Source organism: Schistocerca serialis, chromosome 1, assembly GCF_023864345.2.
Source record: "Schistocerca serialis cubense isolate TAMUIC-IGC-003099 chromosome 1, iqSchSeri2.2, whole genome shotgun sequence".
Taxonomy (NCBI): domain Eukaryota; kingdom Metazoa; phylum Arthropoda; class Insecta; order Orthoptera; family Acrididae; genus Schistocerca; species Schistocerca serialis.
This window is the reverse complement of record NC_064638.1, coordinates 997493317-997512933: the sequence shown is the minus strand read 5'-3', so window position 1 is coordinate 997512933 and position 19617 is coordinate 997493317. Positions and strand designations below refer to the sequence as shown.

General features: G+C 42.9%; 1 protein-coding gene across 1 annotated transcript in view; it reads right to left on the bottom strand.

Moving 5' to 3' along the window:
* The window catches only part of LOC126413271 (uncharacterized), a 492894-nt gene that overhangs the window by 450040 nt on the left and 23237 nt on the right, over positions 1-19617 (bottom strand). The window contains exon 2 of the mRNA XM_050083175.1: positions 4937-5012. Coding sequence (XP_049939132.1) covers positions 4937-5012 — 76 coding nt within the window. The remainder of the gene's footprint in view (positions 1-4936; positions 5013-19617) is intronic.

The window sequence follows — 19617 nt, the reverse complement described above, 5'->3', positions numbered from 1 at the left end:
AGCAACTGGCTCGTCACAATACGCCAGTCACTACTCTTGATGAACTGTGGTATCGTGTTGAAGCTGCATGGGCAGCTGTACCTGTACACGCCATCCAAGCTCTGTTTGACTCAATGCCCAGTCGTATCAAGGCCGTTATTACAGCCAGAGGTGGTTGTTCTGGGCACTGATTTCTCAGGATCAATGCACCCAAAGTGCGTGAAAATGTAATCACATGTCAGTTTTAGTATAATAAATTTGTCAAATGAATACCCGTTCATCATCTGCATTTCTGCTTGGTGTGGCAATTTTAATGGCCAGTAGTGTAGTATTTGACGCAAACACTCCTGCCGCCACAAAAACAGTTGTCTGTTCGCTTCAGTACAATGATATACTCGCATTTAAAATCGCTATTTTAAGTCCATACCGTGGATATCTTGAATCGTACATGGAGAGAAAATGAATTCCGACTTGACCAATTAGGCTCCTTCCAGAGTATGCCGATGCAATAGTTCCATGCTTTGCAATCATATACAACCGCTCGCTCGACGAAAGAACGATGCTTTCTAAATCCATGATGACTGTGTCAAAGAGCGTTCTCTTCAGGTAATTCGTAATGTTAGAACACAATATATGTTCCAAAATCCTGCTGCCTATCGACGTTATTGATATGGACCTGTAATTTAGTGAATTACTCGACTATTCTTGAATTTTGGTGTGACCTGTGCAACTATCCACTCTGTATCCAAATGTAGGACACAGCCCAGTCCATTTGATATGAACGGCGCTGAATTCTTGATTGTAATGCGAAAAGCTTTAAAACTTGCACCAACAAACACACCGTGGAAATTCACGGAATGAAATAATATTATGCTATACTTGGCAATAATTTTGGAACTGTTTTCCATCGTACTTTATGCTACTGAGCGATGAAGTACAGTAATGACTTTCCTGGAAAGACTGCGTTGTGGAAAGAAGCAAAGTTTGCGCATTTAGTTGGGAATGTGTTAACGAGAACGGTGTACCTGGTGGCGCCCCAGCGCGCGGCGCGGTCTCCAGTTCGGCGGGGTCTAGGAGTGACGCAACACTTGCCACCCCGCCGGAGCCCACACGTGGCGACAGCCTGGCGCTGAGCCCCCACAAAAGACTGCTCGCCCAAGTCGTCCGTAATTTTCATAAAACGGCAGTAAAATGTGGGACGGGGCCGACGACCGCGGGGGGTCTCACGAGGGTTAAACAAACACGCGGGGGCGGGCAGCGGGCGCCTCGTAGCGCAGCGTCATCGCGGACACCTCTCTCCGGCCGCCAGCCTGGGGCGGCGACAACTCGGCGCGCTCCACGAGCTGCCGGCGAGGCGCTCTGGTCCGAGTGTCTTTCATCTTTCCCATTACAGTCTTTCCTGACGATGAGTCTTTCAACACCGGTCGTTTCGTCCAGAAGGCCGTGGCATGTTGAATATTTAGCGCGTACTACCCGAAAGTTCCCGAAACATGAATTTTGCGCGCAAATACATACCAGTACACCGAAATTCCACCAAGTGTCTCTCCATACATTCTTCTTCTTCATCATTGTGATAAGTGGCTGCGAGATGAGTGATTTGGTTAGTTTGTCGGTGAGCATAGCTGCATCGTTAAGTTTCCGCGAGTTCGCGATGGCTAACATGAAAGAGCTGCGTGTCTGTATAAAGTATTACTTTGAGGTGACCGAAGTCATGGGATACCTCCCAATATCGTGTCGGACCGCCATTTGCGCGACGTGGTGTAGCAGCTTGACGTGCCATGGACTCAACAAGTCGTTGGAAGTCACGTGCAGAAATACTGAACCACACTGCTTCCACAGCCGTCCATAACTGCGAAAGTATTGCTGGTGTAGGGATTTTGTGCGCCAACTGACCTCTCGATTACCCCTCGTTAACGTTCGACGGGATTCATATCAGGCGATCTGGGTGGCCAAATCATTCGCTCGAATTGTTCAGAATGTTCTTCAAACCAATCGCGAACAACTGTGGCCCAGTGACAAGGCACATTGTCATCCACGAAAATTCCATCGTTGTTTGGTAATATGATGTCCGTGAATGGCTGCAAATGGTCTTCAAGTAGCCGAACATACCAATTTCCAGTCAATGATGGGTTCAGTTGGACTAGAGAACCTCGTCAATTTAACGTAAACACAGCCTACACCATTATGGAGGCACGACCAGCTTGCACAGTGCCTTGTTGACAACTTGGGTCCATGGCTTCATGGCGTCTGCGCCACAATCGAACCCGAACCCTACCGTCACCTCTTACCAACTGAAATTAGGACTGGTCTGACAAGTCTACAGTTTTCCAGTCGCTTAGTGTCCAACTGATACGGTCACGAGCCCAGGAGAGGTGCTAAAAGCGATGTCGTGCTATTAGCAAAGTCACTCGCGTCGGTCTTCTCCTGCCATGCCCCATGCCAAGTGTAGCCGCACTGTCCTAACGGATACGTCCCACACTGATTTCTGCGGTTATTTCGCGCACTGTTGCTTGTCTGTTAGTGCTTACAACACTACGTAAACACAACAGCTGTCTGTCACTGAGTGAAGGCCGTCGGCCACTGCATTGTCTGTAGTGAGAGGTACTGGCTGAAATTTGGTATTCTAGGCACACACTTGCCACTGTGTATCTCGGAATATTGACTTCCCTACCGATTTCGGAAATGGAATTTCTCGTGCATTTTGCTCCAACTACCTTTCCGCGTTAATATCTGTCGTGCGGCCATAATCACGTCTGAAACCTTTTCACATGAATCACCTGAATACAAATGACAGCTCCGCCAATGCAGTGCACTTTCATACCTTGTGCACGTCTTACAACCGTCATCCCCAAACGTGCATATCGCTGTCCCATGACTTGTCACCCCAGTTTATCTTACCTTGGCAAAGTCATTGCCGAAAGCGCCAAACGCTGAAGGAAGCTTTTACAGACAACTCTTTAGGTCAGACACAGACTTACGACTGGTAAAGGTGTTTTAAAAACAGGCGAACATCGACTGAGAAAGCTGAGGGATTCGATTGTGCACGATAGCAGGCGGACCTCCAAGACCTCTGAAACATTCTAGGAACAATGTGAACATACACTGATCAGCCATAACATTATGACAACCTAGCTAATAGCCGGTATGTCCACCTTTAGCACGGATAACAGTGGCGGCCCGTCGCGGCATGGAAGCGATGAGGCCTTTGTAGGTCGGTGGAGGAAGCTGGCAACACATCTGCTCACTCAAGTCACCTAATTTCAGTAAATTCCGAGGAAGGTGATGAGCTCTGACGCCCCGTTCAATCACATATCAGATGTGTTCGATTGAATTCAGATCTGGCGAGCTGGGGGCGCAGCACATCAACTGTAACTCGCCACTCCATCACACCGAAACGGCACATGGCACATTATCTTGTTGAAAAATGCAGTGCAGCTGGGAAACATGGTCGTCATGAAGGGGTGTACGTGGTCTGTAACCAGTGTAGGATACTCCTTGGCAGTCATGGCGCCTTGCACGAGGTCCACTGGGCCCATGGATGTCCACGTGAATGCTCCCAAGAGCACAATGGAGCCGCCGCCAACTAGTCTCCGACCCGTAGTGCTGGTGCCGATAGTCACGTGCCCATTTCAGTCGTACTTGCCGATTTCATAGTGTAAACATTGGCATAGTTAGGAGTGTTCTGTGCACAGTGTGTTCAGGCACACTTATACTTGCCCAGCGTTAAAGTCTGATGTTAGTTCCACTACAGTTCGCCCCCCTGTCCTATTTTACCAGTCTGCGCGACATCTGTAATGTGGGGTGGGCGCCCAACCCCACGACGTCTGGACGTGGTTTCACTTCGATTTCGCAACGTGTTGAAAAGTCGTACAGTTTCAGTATTTGGATCTTCTGGATACCACGGCGTACTTGACATACAGCAGATGGAAGTCATCTGCACTACAGGCACAATAAAAGGAAAGTAGTGGGTATTTTGTACATTTGTGTGTAAACTGTGGGCTGCACCTGGCATCGAACCAAGATCTTGTCCTGTAGCGATCATTACCAACAGAGCTGCACGAGCACGCCTTATGGAAGAACTCAAAACCTCTCATTTCCCAGCTCCTCTCCTTGGTTAACAAATTCCTCCGCAGATCTCCAATAATGATCTGAAACTAACTGGGAATTTGGGAACAGCCTCTGGCTCAGTATAACTGTAACTAGTGCAACTTACCTCTCCTCACCTGAAGACAACTTTTGTTTAATCCTTATTGAGATTAACATGAAGTAAATTGTACGTATTTCGATATTTTTTGTTATGGCACAGTTAAAATTGTGAAAAACACGTCGCCCAAAGTAGCATTGCCTGCAACAATAACGAAAATCCTTTCTTTTTCATTGTTTCATCATCCATCAATGCAAAAGCGTAACAAACAAAACAATCGTATCAAAATATACTTTCGTTGCGTTTGCGCGCATGGCGTAATGAGAGTGGCCCCACCTTGCAGCTGAAAACAAGACACAACCCAGTACTTGAAAACACGAAACAAGCATCTCCGTACCAGGGAAAGATAGATCTTAACGGAACTCGAGCCAGTCCATTCCGAATCACCACGTTACTTCCTCTCGTATTTTGCCCTTGTTCACTTTATTCACCAGTCACAAAAATGCACTCCCTTGGTAATGGCGCCCAGGGTATGTGCCGAGGCTGCCATACCGTTGTCTAGTTACGCCACAGCTCTGGGTTGTCTCCGAGATAAACCTTATCTGTTGATCGTTCGGTTAAGGTAAGATCTCCGCTCTATCAACATCCCACAACGTCAAAGGAGAACCTCAGCACAGTTTGGAGGGAAACGTAAGCGTTTGGCTGCAGGCTGAACCTCTGATCCAGTCTTTCAGCAAAAATTACCGAGAACAAGAAAATAAGATGACATAAAAAGACGCTGTGAAGGCTAAACTGGAGTAGTATTGCGCTTACCTCTTTCAGCGGAACTTTGAAGGCTATGAATCTTGTACCAGATATCTGCTGCCCAACAGGAGAGTACGCCAGCCACCTGTCAACGAAGAGAACACCGTTAGTTTTGGCAACTATGGTATGGAAATGAAACAACACTGGTTTGACAGCGTAGAATGTAATAACTGCATCTGGCAGCACTGCTGCCATCATAGGGCCACGGTAAGCTGTAATCCTCGACAAGCACTGACACACCGGTGAGTTCCTAGGGCTACGTAGGTAGCGCAGTGTGCAGATGCCTAGAGGTAGCACAGTGTGCAGATGCCTAGCTAAATGAACACAGATCCTCGCACAGACAGCAGATGTTTAGACCCGCCAATGATATTGTAGGAGCTGAAGGTAAGCCTTCTCTTATCGCTTCCTTAGTTGAACAGCATGGCAACTGGAATTAGAAACAAAACTGTTATGATTTTATTATAAATTAATCAATGGAATGAATCATGAATTAATCAATGGAATGAATCATGAATTGCAGAAGCTGAAGAAACGAATTAAAATTTGTACCATGGCTGAGACTTGAACCTGCGTCTCCTGTTTACTAGGCAGATGGGCTGACCATTACAATATGGCTAATACAGCTGCACACTACCCTAGTCCAATATCCTCCCTAACACAAACTTCAGTTCACTCCTTCAGGCCATTTTCCCCATCTTAATTCTTCACTATTGCCGAGGCTTTCCAGTATTGGAACAGCACCCTGTTTTGTACGTAATGGGGAAATACTACCCGCATCTCAAGCATAGGTGAGCTATTGATCTGATGGAATTAAATTTTGCTTGAAACTTACAAGTCTCAACTTTATCTTTGATAATTATAAAAGTCGAAGAAATGAATTAAAATTAATTAATTTCTTCTGCTTCTATCATTATCGAAGATATAAAGTTGAGACTCTTATATCTCAAGAAAAATTTAATTTCATCAGATTAATATATAAACCTCGGTACAGCACTGTTCACGGTAAATATAAGGAAAGAAGGTAACTCATACATTAAAATCACTTTTAACAGCTATCCCCTTCAAGGAAAGCACAATATGGCAGTGACTGCACAACACTTTTGTAGAAAGAACTACCTATCAACATAAAAACAATGATTGCCATTTTGGAGAAACAAAACGATACGGAATTTTAATATCCGTATACAGCTAACACTGGAGCATTGAAATAGCGTTTATTCATATGTTCATATAAATGCTCCGAAAGAAATTTAAAACGCGAAGTATCATGTAAGACGTAAGTGAAGATATAAGCTACAACTGGAAATCTCAATATGGTACAATACGCACTGTCAATTATAGATCAGAGTTGACACTTCCTGGCAAATTAAAACTGTGTACCGGGCAGAGATCCCGAGTTCGAGTCTCGGTCCGGGTCCAGCACACAGATTTCATCTGCCAGGAAGTTTCTAACCAACTCACACTCCGCTGCAGAGTGAATATTTCATTCTGGATAGATAAGAGTTGATTCCAGCGACTAACAACACTAACGGATGAGAACGGGAAACAGTAAATATTTTCGATCACACAAAAACGACGAGAAGTTATAACGTCTCTTCCGCTTGTCGCTCTATGAATTTCTTCCTTTTCTCTTGTCCAAAAGCGGGATGTGGTACGAATCGGGAAATTGATTCAATAATTGTACTACGCGAGGTTTCCCGTTAATAACAAGCACGTATTGTCATTTAAATTTTTATCACTGCATAACCAAAATTAACTCAATATATACGTAACTCCTCTTGACTGACTGAGCAAATGTTTGAAGGTTTAATACGTGGAACGAAGTTTCTTACCATACACAGGCGAATCATCACAAAGTCAACTTCTCACGACCGACTCGTACAATTATTCGCTACGACCGTTCGCCAAAGGCGCTCGCAGGGTGAAACCCGCCCTTTACTGTGGCCATGGTGTAGTTTTAGTCTCAGAACTCGCCGATGCTATTATTCGCAAGGCTCGTATGCACGTATCGATATTCGTACGAGCTGTGAGAACAGTAACCTTATAAATTACGAAACATCCACAACTGAATATACCAATCAAATTGCATAAGACACACTTTCAACGACATAATGAAAGCATTTACTTATAATTGTCTGCATGCAACTGTTTTTAATCTTTTTACGTTTCATTTTTTTTACGTTTCTTTTTTTTTTCGAAATTGGTGATTCACATTTACTGTCGCAAACCATCGTCAGCTCTATCCCCTATATTGTTACGACTTCGTGTTATTATCACATTTAATTCAAGATTTAGAAATAGTAATCGGGAAGTACACATAAATACGTAGAAACAGTGTAATATGCGATTTAGCATAATATTCATTGTGAAGTTGTTATAGAGCACAATATGGCATGCTACAGATAGTTAAGTCCATTAGATGATGCTGTTTTCATGCTTTTAGAGTACAGGTCCTGAGTTACACAACAAAACGAACTAATTCAAAATGGAATGCTTATACAAGATATATGATAACGGGTCCTTCTACGTCGCTATGCTGCTGGGTGTGCCCGTCCATTGACAAGAGCAGGTTGAATCCTTTAAAACACAATCCATAACTGGATAATTCCAAGTCATCGAAATTAATGCAACAGACTTAATTAATGATCACACTGCATACAACACAAATGCAGAGCAGAAGTCTCGTCCTTTTTCGAATAAACGCAAATATTGATACATCAAATTACAGTTCAAAATATTCTTGATATTGTATGAACCTCCAAATCATTTTTCTTTGTAAGCTGTTACGCCGATGCAAACACAACACGCAAAGTGAAAAGAGCATTCTTACAAAACACGGAGTAGACATAATTTGGCCTAAAGTGCAAAGCTACTCTCCTGTGCACGATGCGCAGACAAACGTTCAAACAAGTAACCACTATTTCATGTTAGCACACAGCTAGTTAATATATCTGAAACAATAATAAAATAATTAAATCCCCTGTCAACCCCCTCACTGGTTTGCAAACTTAAAAGACAAAAGTAGCTTTTGCGTGACGTGTCACTGCCAAGTAACATAGCTACAATGAAACTTGGACCATACATAGAAAGAACTGGTACAGTATAGTAAAGAAGCTGACTGAAACAACTAGGCAATGATACGAACAGAAATGACAATTTTATTCAAATACAATAATTACACTGAAGACAATGAGATTTATGATGATTCCCTCGTCATTACAAAAGGCGGGACATAGTTCTCAATAGGATGTGTGATCATCGCGGACGGCAATGCATGTTCCGCAACGTGCAAGGTTGGCACGGCGTTCTTGTGCTGCGGCTTTCCAATCCTCCACTTGCGCAGTTGGCAACTACTGGATGGCCGTTGGTGCATGTGGACGTGCTTAAGTAATTCTCCCTAACGCATCCCATACGGCATACGCGCTCGATGGGACTGCAGTCGGGAAAACTTATTGGCTAGTCCAGGGGTCTCCAAACTACGGCCCGCGGGCCGACCCGCGTTAGCTGGTCGGACATCCCCGGTATCCGGCCCGCCAAATATTTGAGGTGGTACCTATACTGCCAACAATTGAGTTTCGAGGCCTATCGCGACCAATACACCGCGACATTGTCGGAGCTCTATCTTTACAAAGAGGAAGGTCATGGTTAAACTCTTGTGGCTATCCAAATAATACACACTGGTTTGTTGCTTGACTCCACCACGAAATATTGACATCCCCACTGCTCTTTAAAAATTCTACATTCACTGTCAACCTTTTTTTTCTTTTCCATATTTGCACAGAACTTCATAAAAGATTGTAACCTGAAAATAAAATTGTACTATTTAATACTAATAAAACTAGGGAGTAGTCTGCCTAAACAAACTGCAATGAATTTATTTTTCAGGTACTTTAATTACTAAATTAAATACTCGCAATTACACTGTAGTTCCACTAAAAAATACAGTGAAAAAACACTCAAGTCGTGATATACGTATTTCGATTTTCACATTTTCCTTGTCTCTTCGAATTCAAACTTTGAATTGTAGCACACTTCGTCGTCTCACCTACTAGTACAGCGCATAAAACACAAAAAAACTCGTGAGACACTCGCAACAGACACCATCACGCAACAGAACTATCAAATATATGCTCTGGCTCTGCTACTTGCTACAAGACTACATAACTAAACTTATTGTTGCGCCGCTTGAAATAACAATGCGTTGACATACTCTACCTCTGTTACGTCTTGGAGTAATAGTGTTGCTAACAATTATTTTGAGATTTCGTTAACTTTGCAGGACGCTTTCGTGAAGAATGTGCAGTGACATACTTTTTTGTCGGTGAAATTCGCCAGAATAAAATACGCCAGAATTTCGGTCAGGTAAGTCCACCAATCAAAATTATGTAATTAAATAAAAATCGTAATTCGTTTCAGTCCTAAGTATTCCCACAACCTTAGATTTTTGCGATTTCATCTTTCCTTTAGCCTTACATTACGGTGATCATGGAGTGGTAGGGTGCTTCAATCCCACTAGTTAGATCTTCGCCCTTATGACATCGTGGAGGAGTCGATGTGGCCCGCGGACTAAATAGTTTAGAGACCCCTGGGCTAGTCCATTCGCCGAATTTCCTCTCGTTCCAAAAACTCCATCTGCGCTGTTCAATGCGGTCGCTCACTGTCACCCATAAAAATTACGTCAGCGCCGAATACAACCCTGAAAATACGTACATGGGGAAGAGTGCAGTGTAACAATAACGTTACCGGCGAGTGTATTGGTGTCAAGATTTGGAAACCAGTACATCGACGCGACATTGTGTTTCCACACACCATAACACCTGGATCATCAAAACGATCAAGTCTGGCAATGTTTATGGGTTCATTGTGCATCCTCATATGGCGAGAGGTGGGAACTTGACAGTGGATAACTGGAAACGAGTGATTTGGAGTGATAAAACACGCTATACCTTGCGGCAGTCCGATGGAAGGATTTGGGTTTGACGAATGCTTGGGGAACGTGCGACGGTGAAATATGGAGGAAGTCATGGTAAAAGGTTAAATTCCGTGTTCTGGCCCTAGAAGGGCCAATCGGGACCGACTAACAGCCATGTCATCCTCTGCCAATGGCGTCATCGGATGCGGTATGGAGGGGCTTGTGGTCAGCACACCGCTATCCCAGTCGTTGTTGGCTTGCTTGACCATGGACCTGCTATTAATCGGTCGAGTAGGTCCTTAGTTGGGTTCACGAGGCTGGGTGCACGCCGTACAGTCCTCCCACAAACGAAAAATCCCGAGCAGTACCAGGTATCGAACCCGGGTCCAAAGCATGACAGTCAGCCGTGATGACCACTCAGTATGGAGCCAGACATGGAAAAGGTGGTGTTACGATATTTGGTGTTTTCCCCTATTGGGCTTAAAGAAACGCTAAATGTAGAAGGATACGAACACTTTTTGCAACAAAATGTAATGAGTACAGTAGAGGATCGGTACAGAGATGATGATCGATAGTATCAGCACGACAATGCACCCTCTTAGAAAGCAGTATCTATGCGGGAACGGTTTTTGGACGATACCATTCCTGAAAGGGACTGGCCTGCTCAGAGTTCCAACGGGAACCAAATGGGACACCTTTGGGATGAGTTAGAACGTCGACATCGCTCAAGACCCCAGCGTCCAACGTCATTACCATCTCTGGTTTCGTCTCTTGAGAAATAATGGGCTGCCATCGCAGACATTCAGACACCTCAATGAAAATGCCCTCATCAGAGTTCAAGCGGCGAAATGTGGACACACACCATATTAATGGCTCCTAACAGGTGTGTGGATACTTTTCATCAGATAAAATTATCGCCGGTGCCCGCCGCGAAATTGAACGCAGGCATATGGCGCGGTAAAGAAAGTACATATATAAGCGGAGCAGAGACGAATGGAGAATCATTCTAGCACGAACGCGGGCTGTGAATGGGGTGATCCACTGACATAATCGACTTTGACAAAGAGCAGATCGTTTTGACCCGGCACCAGAAAACGAGAGTTACAAAAACGGCGATACCTGTTGGTTCTTCGCGTGCTATTGTAGTGAGCATCTATGGACAGTAGCTGAAGGTCGGTGAAACAACGAGTAGGCAACAAGGCGTTATACGTCGTCGTCTTATCTCTAAATGCTCGCGCAGGCAGAAGTGTTTCGGAACACACACTTTTGAATACGGTGATCCGCAGAAGACGACCCTTATGTGTTCCCATCTTGACCCAACGACATCGTCAATTACGATTTCGTTGGACGTGATATCATCGAAACTGGATAGTGGAGCAATGGAAACATTTAGTCTGGTCGGACGAATCACTTTTCTTGTTACAGAAGGTCGATGGTCATGAACGGATGCGCAGTCATTCAGGAGAAGTGAAGATGGGCTGTGGGCTGAAACCTGTGTGTCAACTCTTACCAACGTATCTTTGCTCACATCTTTTTCTCTGTTTACTGGTTCCAGCGTCTGTATTTCTTACAGTACTACGAGTTCGCAGCTAGGAAACATGTGAATTTACCATTATAAATTGCAACTGTCTTGTGCCCGATGTTGAGTCTTCCGACGTGAGTATCAAAACAAGTCGTAAACAGTCAGGATTTAGTCCAATCGCGAATGGACACAAAATTTACAGCAGGCAGAATCTATGTGCACCGCAAGTTGCGCGTATGGGAAGTTCAAGGAGACTAAGGACGCTTCAGCTTAAGTGGTTTCTAACGGAACAATGAAGCGACCTTCCACCAAATAAAAGTTCAAGGAATCTCACCTAAAATAAGGACCACGAATGCCAACCCGAATTCACGGCTAAGCATGCAAATAAACAGTTGATTTCGTACGGAAAGACTTATTTTAAGAATTTCTCTTCTGACTGGTTTGAGGCATCCAGCCACAAATTGCTCTTCTGTGCCAACCTTTTCATCTCAGGTTGCACCCTACGTCCTCAATTATTTGCTGGATGTATTCTGGTTCAAATGGCTCTGAGCACTATGGGACTTAACATCAGAGGTCATCAGTCATCTAGAACTTAGAACTACTTAAACCTAACTATCCTAAGGACATCACACACATCCATGCCCGAGGCAGGATTCGAACCTGCGACCATAGCAGTCGCGCAGTTCCGGACTGAAGCGCCTAGAACCGCTCGGCCACCGTGGACGGTGGATGTATTCTGATCCTTCTTCCTCTACAGTTTTTACACGTGGTAAATAGTCGGTTAGTGACACACAGGAAGAGAGGTGCCATCGCCATTGGTATTTTCACAGTATACTTAAGAAAAAAAAAATCTTTGGATACGAGAATTAATCTACTTACTGTACAGTTACGAGAATAACAGACTTATGAAGCTTCCTACATACACTCACCAGTTACTTAAAATGGATGATTAACCTAGTTAACAATGAAATTTGACAGTGTCAAATTGAAGCACGCGTTCCGGAAAGTACTTTTTATTCACAGTTACATAGATCGCATTGGAGGGATTTACAACAATTTACCTGTTCCGACACTTACGAGTCATTAGCATAATTAGAAATACTGAAAACTAAAAATGTAAAATTACTTCAGTTGATGCAAAAAACGACTGTTCGACGTGTTACTTTCGTAACAAAATAATGAGAATATGAGGTGTGGCCAAAAAGTAACGGGAATTTTTTGATTTCGCGGGCTTCATACATTCGATTTTTAATTTTTTTTATCTTGTTGGTACATATGTTCCTGATGTATGTTTGCATTTTCTGCTTTTTGAATATTCAGTGTATTGTACACAGTCGAAAAGGTTACACGTGTTTTAAGAGTGCTCGGCGAACTTTTACTTTCGAGAAAGGTGGAGCAAAGAATTTGCATTAAATTTTTGCTTGAAAAATGGAATGGAGTGCAACACCGCATTCGAAATATTGACTGTGGCTTCTGACGAATCTGTTAAGTAAGAGAAGAGTTTACGGGTGGTATAAACGTTTCAAAGAGGGTCGGAGAAGACGTTGAAGGCGACGACCGCCCTCGACGTCCTAGCACATCAATTACTGAAGACAATGTGGAAGAAGGGAAGAAAATGGCTCTGGAATATCGCCAAATCATCCTCATAGAGGTTGCTGATGATGTCGGCATGTCCTTTGGCCTATGCCATGCAATTTTTTCGGATTTTTTGGGCATGAGACGCGTAGCAGCAAATTCTGTTCCAAAGTTGTTGAATTTCGACCAAAAATGACGTATTGTAGACATCGCTCATCGCTCAGGAATATATATGGGTTTGACGTCGAAACCAAGCCCCAATCGTCCCAATGGAAACTAACTGAAGAGCCAAGATCGAAAAAAATTCGACAAGTTCGATCACATGTGAAGGTTCTTCTCACTGTTTTCTTCGATTACAATGGGACAGCGCATCATGAGTTCCTGCCTTATTGTCGTACTGTCAATAAGGAATTACCTGGAAATCATCATTTGTGTGGCCGTATTTTCCGTAGCTGGTTTACAATTCCTGACGGTATTTATAATTTGATTTGTTTTTAGATCTTAAAGACAAATCAAATTATAAATATCTTTAGTTACAGACCACTGATGGTGCATTACCTCAATAAAGCGTAACGCGTCTGGTTGAAAAGAAAAAAACACGCAATTTCTTCTAGTTGCAACGACAGAACGAAAATACCCGCAGGAATGCTACCTGGAAGTTGTACGCCGTTTCGTGAAGCAATCCGAAGACAACGACCAGAATTGTGACAAAATCATCCGTGGAAATTGCATCACGATAATTCTCCCGCTCACACTCAATGCTTGTTCGTGATTTATAGGCAAAAAACAAAATCGTTATGTTGCCTCAGCCATCGTATTCGCCGGACATGACACCCCCCCCCCCCCCCCCCCCGGTGCCGTCTTTCTATTCCTAAGGTTAAAGAGGACCATGAAAGGACGTATTTCCACCACTGATGACATAACAACTGAATCGCTGAAGTAGCTGAACAGCACAGCATAATGAAAAGTGAGTTCCAGAAGTGCTTCCGAGATAGGAAAAAGCGCTAGCAGAAGTCCCATTACTTTTTATCGCACCTCGTGTTTTTATTTTTTCTTTATCTTGCACATTTAACTTTTATATTTAACAGCGACTTTGCATTTTCCGCTTACTGTATTTTCAGTGCTGATGATAACGCGCAACAGTCATAACCAGTAAACAGTTGTAGATTCATCCAATACGTTCATACAGTTCTCAATAAAGAAAGCATTTGCCAAACAACCTTGCTCTTCAGACTGTGTAGGATCTACCGATGGTCACCGAAGAGATATAGAATTGTGCAACACTGATAGCGTGGGAAGACACGGAATGATTATGGCCGTTTCTAGCATATTATCACAAACAAAGTATGAGATATTTGAGAGCAAGGCTTCTCCGAGGCTTCTTCTGGCTATTTACTGAAGATACCTCTGTTGCGTGTAAAACACAAACGAGATTACATAGGATAACGTTATCTGCTTGATTACACAGCTTAAACACACACAGAAAGGCTCACTTAGGATAAATGCTCCAAGGTCAAGACGTTCGCGTGGGAGAAGTACTTAGAGCGTGTGCAAATCTGAAGGGCCTTCTGTCTTCAATTGACAATCCTGTCTACTATTTCAGTTACCGACGTCAAATAAAAGATGATGGGCTTCCGCACTTAAGAAGCGATTCTTGTAGTCTTCTGCAGGAGAACACATAGAACAGGGGGGGAAAAATAATGAAAAACAACAAAGACTACTGAAAACAGCGCCACAGACAGAAATCATCGATGATTAAATTCTACGAACATTGCTGCGATTGTGCGATAAGGTTCTGGCGGGAACCCAGAGAACAGACAATTCGATCAGAGCTTAAGTCAACGTTCTTTTGTAAGTAGAGAACGTACCTTTCTTTTTTTAACTTCATTCCAAAACAGAGCGTTATGCAAGCACCACCTACCGTAGGCTGACAACCGACGAGCGCCGAGTTCTTCGGAGAACACAAATTCTTCCTGTGACAAACTGATGGGACGTGTAACGACCCAACACAAACCACAGGAGACCCTGAACCCTGCACGCGTGGTCTCTGCTGCCCAGATGGAACGGCACTGTCATGACGGGAGTGTATATTCAAGTAGCAGACGTGTCAAATAACATTTCCCGTCGTTTTCTCAGTGCCATCACACGTCACAACACTGCCAAAGCAATGTGTGCCCCACACGGTTTTAGTGCCTCAAATGGACTACACAAACGAAGATATCTGCTAGTTTCTGTTCCCACCAATATTACCAGTTGGTTGGCTGGCTGGCTGGGGGAGGGGACTAAACAGCGATGTCATCAGTCCCATCGGATTTGGGAAGGATGGGGATGGCAAGTCGCCCGTGCCCTTTCAGAGGAACAGTCCTTGCATTTGCCTGAAGCGATTCAGGGAAATCACGGAAAACCTAAATCAAGATGGCCGGACGCGGGTTTGAACCGTCGTCCTCCCGAATGCAAGTCCAGTGTGCTAATCACAGTACGAGGGCATCAGTACAATGGTGTCCATTAGAACTGCTACCTAATTAGCATACCAAAATCTACATCCATAGCAATACGTAGGGGGTGTAGCATGTTCCTAGAGTCATCATTTGAAGCCGGTTCTTGCCATTTTGCAAGAAGGCTTTGTCGGGACTATTTGAGTTTTGCAGTTCTGTTTCTTCAGTATCTCTGTAATACTCTCCCAAGCGTCAAACAAACCTTTGACAATTCGTGCTGCCCTTTCTGTATTAATCCTATTTGGTACGGGTTCTGTACGCATGAGCAATATTCTACGGTGGGCTGCATGAGTGATTTGTAAGTAATCTCCTCCATGGACTGATCACATTTCCCCAGCATTCTACCAATGAACCGAATGCTGCCACCTGCTTTACCTCTGGCTGAAACTAAAAATGCATTAAATTTTTGCTTGAAAACTGGAATGGAGTGCAACACTGCATTCGAAATATTGACTGTGGCTTCTGACTAATCTGCTATGAGTAAGAGAAGAGTTTACGTGTGGTATAAACGTTTCAAAGAGGGTCGGAGAAGACGTTGAAGACGACAACCGCCCTCGACGTCCTAGCGCATCAATTACTGAAGACAGTGTGGAAGAAGGGAAGAAAATGGGCCCTACAAAGTGTTACACCCAGGTAGTTGTATGAATTGACCGATTCCAACTGTGACTGATACTGTAGTCACAGGATGATACGCTTTTCTTCGTTTTTTGAAGTGCACCATTTCACACTTTTGAACATTTGAAGCAAGTTGCCAATCTTTGCACCACTTTGAAATCGTATCAAGATGTGACTGAATACTTGTGCAGCTCCTTTCAGACAATACATCATTACAGATAACTGCATCATCTGCTAAAAGTTTGGGTTACTATTAATGTTGTCTGCAAGGTCACTAAAATACATTAACAACAAGGTTCCAAAATACTTCCCTGGGGGAAGTTACTTCTTACACCTCTCGAGGGATCTCCATTCAGCTTACATGCTGCGTCCTTCCGCCAAAAATCCTCAGTCCAGTACCAAATTTCGCTTTGGCAATGAACGCAGATGTGATACTGAGTCAAATGTTTTCCGGACATCGGGAAATACTGTATTACCTGACTGTCATGGTTTCGTTATGTCTGAGCTCAGAATATGTTCGAAGATTCTACGGCAATTTTGTGGCTCACTTCTGCTCCCCCTTCTTGCAGATGCACGTGACTTGCGCTTTATTCCAATTAATGGGCACGGTTTTTTGCTCGAGGGATCTACGACAGATTATAGTTAAAAGATGGACTAATTCAGTTGCAAAATTCGGTGTAGACTCTGCTAGGGATTCCATCAGTAACTGGAGTTCTATAAACTTTTAGAGATTTCAGCTGTTTTTCATTGCCACTGGCACTAATATCCATATCACTCAGCTTAGCAGCGGTGTGAGAATTTAATTTCTAAAGGAACATTTGAAAACTTAACTTCAACGTTCCTGCTTTTGCTACTGTTAATTGTAGTCCCTGTCTCATTCATGAGTGCCATGACACTCGCTTTGGTACCACAAAAAAGCCTTTACACATGGCGAGATTTATTTATTTACTTTTTGTTTTGAGAAAGATCCACCAATGATGGATCCTGTACGGTAGACGTTGAAGGCACACGCACTCCCCTCTTGACAGCCAAACGCATTTCATTCAGCATCTCATTATCTTTAGCTCCACGCTTTTTAAAAAAAAAAATCAATTTTTTAGTCAATGGTCTCCGCCATCACGAACTGTTCTATTAGATATGCACCTATAAAGTGCATTGTATACTATTTATCTAAACCCGAGCTACAGTTCTTCTACATGCTCCTCTCCAGAGCTCAATGTTTCGAGTTCCTTACTGAGATACGACAACACTGCCTCTTTATCTAGATTGCTGACAATGGAAGTCTTTCTATTTGAATATTATATTAATATTATAATGTTTTAATATATTAATTATAAGTGAATATATGGTAATGAACATAAACGACAGCTACATCATATAAGATGGTCAGATTTGTCTCTAAACTTGGCTGACTGATATAAACTGAAACGACCATATGAAAGTCGTGATGTGGAAGTCAGTTGTCAGACTTTGAATAAGGAAACTGCGCAGCTTGCCTATTAAACATAAAGACATTTGCCTTCCGTCTTCTCGAAATACTGTTCCCTCATTGGGTGTGTGAGATGGAAGGGGAGGGGGAGGGGAGAGGGAGAAGCAGTAAGAATTTTATGTCTCACCAGTGTCACTACTTTTCTGCACATAAAATTTTAATCGACTGTACAACTTACAGAAAGATATAAGCAATATTTTCCCTATGGTACTGATCTACTGCAGCAGTCATAAAATCATCTCAACAAAATAATGAAGGAGAACTCGCCTATCTTGCACTTAGAACATCTTTTATGCATAAATAATAATCGGAGACACTGATGAAACATGTAAAACAAATATTCGTGAACATTTTTCTATATAAGCGATAACTGCCCACAGATTACTTTCAGCCAGTGTTAGGAGAATACAGATGGAGATGCATAGCTTTCTTCAGAATTTATGAATGAAAACTACTTTAACAGCACACATGACCAATTCTAGTGTTTAAAACTAGTAAATACTACCATCGACTTACCGACAGGTCAAATCTGGAGAACACTCATATATCAAATTACCAACTGTTACTGAAAATCAAAATTTAAAATCCATCGGCTGCAGGATAAGAAAACAAAAATCGTACAAAGGTTGTTCATTTCATCATCGTAAAACACTCCATAAATCCGTTCGTTTGCGGAAATATGCGAAACGGAACGTATCTTGGAGATATATATATATATATATATATATAAAGTTCCAGGTTTGAGGTCACGAGAGCTTTGGAAGGCAGGAAAAAAACAATGATCTGTGAAACAGGAAATATACAAGGTCCATGTCCACGGGAGAAGCTAATCAACTACTTGAACACAATATTCTGAAGGAAAACACAAAGATATGTTAAATGTTCACAGCAGCCAAAGTACCAGAGTTAGAAATCTGTTTTCAGCACGAGCTTGCTATTATCACTTGCATCATGACAAAGTCTATTTTCAGTACCAGTATATCCTTCTCACATCTCACCTTGTCCTTCTTCCATCTGCTATCAGCAAATTCTATCTTGATAAACCCCACAATTCCTCAATTACAGAACCAACTACCCTCTCTCAGATTCCCTTGTCACCAGCTTTCACTGCTCAATAATTATTCATCTTTTTCAGACTTATCTGTCTCTCGTGTCTTTCCTCATGACCTTATTGCTCGATACTTCTTGCTTTATTCGTAGCTGGTAGTTGTCATTCTTTTACACACTATTGAGTATCTGGCAATCTGAGTGCCTCCTCACCTCTTTACTACATTGCTGAAAACACTGTGACACCTCCACTAGGAACTTTACCAGAATCCCTCAAATTCAAAAGCTGTTTAGATCACTGTGCTGTATATAATCAATTTTGTTGTTTACATTTAATTACCACTGTACCTTGTGCCTCTCCCTTAACTGACTTTCAGTTCCCAATCACATGTTATCATTTGTTACCTTCCCAGTCACATCTTCAACTGAAGCCATGTAAATAAACTTCTCACTCCAGCAGCTCATGATTCATGGTGGTGTCATTTGTGTGTAACTTCTATACTCCAGTCACAAATGCTCTGGAGACTAAATATTGTAGCATCTTGAAGAGCCAGGAGTTCTGCAGAGAAAGTATGGGATCGTGTTGTAGGGACCTGAGGAAGCGTTGTGAATCAATGCTAAATGTTAAGTATTCTTGGAAGGCTTGTAAGAGATGATTTTGAAGTCATGGTGGTGGATCAAGTTGGGATTGTAGTGTGAACTGCTCTGGGCAGGGTTCAATATAAGGTTTGGTGTTGTAAAGGTTTTGGGACTGGGTTGCAAAGTGATAATTCCAGTTGCATTAAATGTGAAGGGAAGTTTGTCCTTCACTAAAGTAGCATGACTAAATGCAGGTTTAGGGCTAAAAGTGAGACTCTCGGATAAGACAGATAATTCAGGAGAGGAGAGTGCCTTAGTTGATCAACACCTGCAATCTACGTTACAAAGACTTCCCTCGTATATTAAAGACATCAACCATTTCCTAGACAGTCTGAGATCAGTGTCTGTCCCACTCTAAAACACACACTTTGCTTGTCACCATTGATGCCTCTCTCT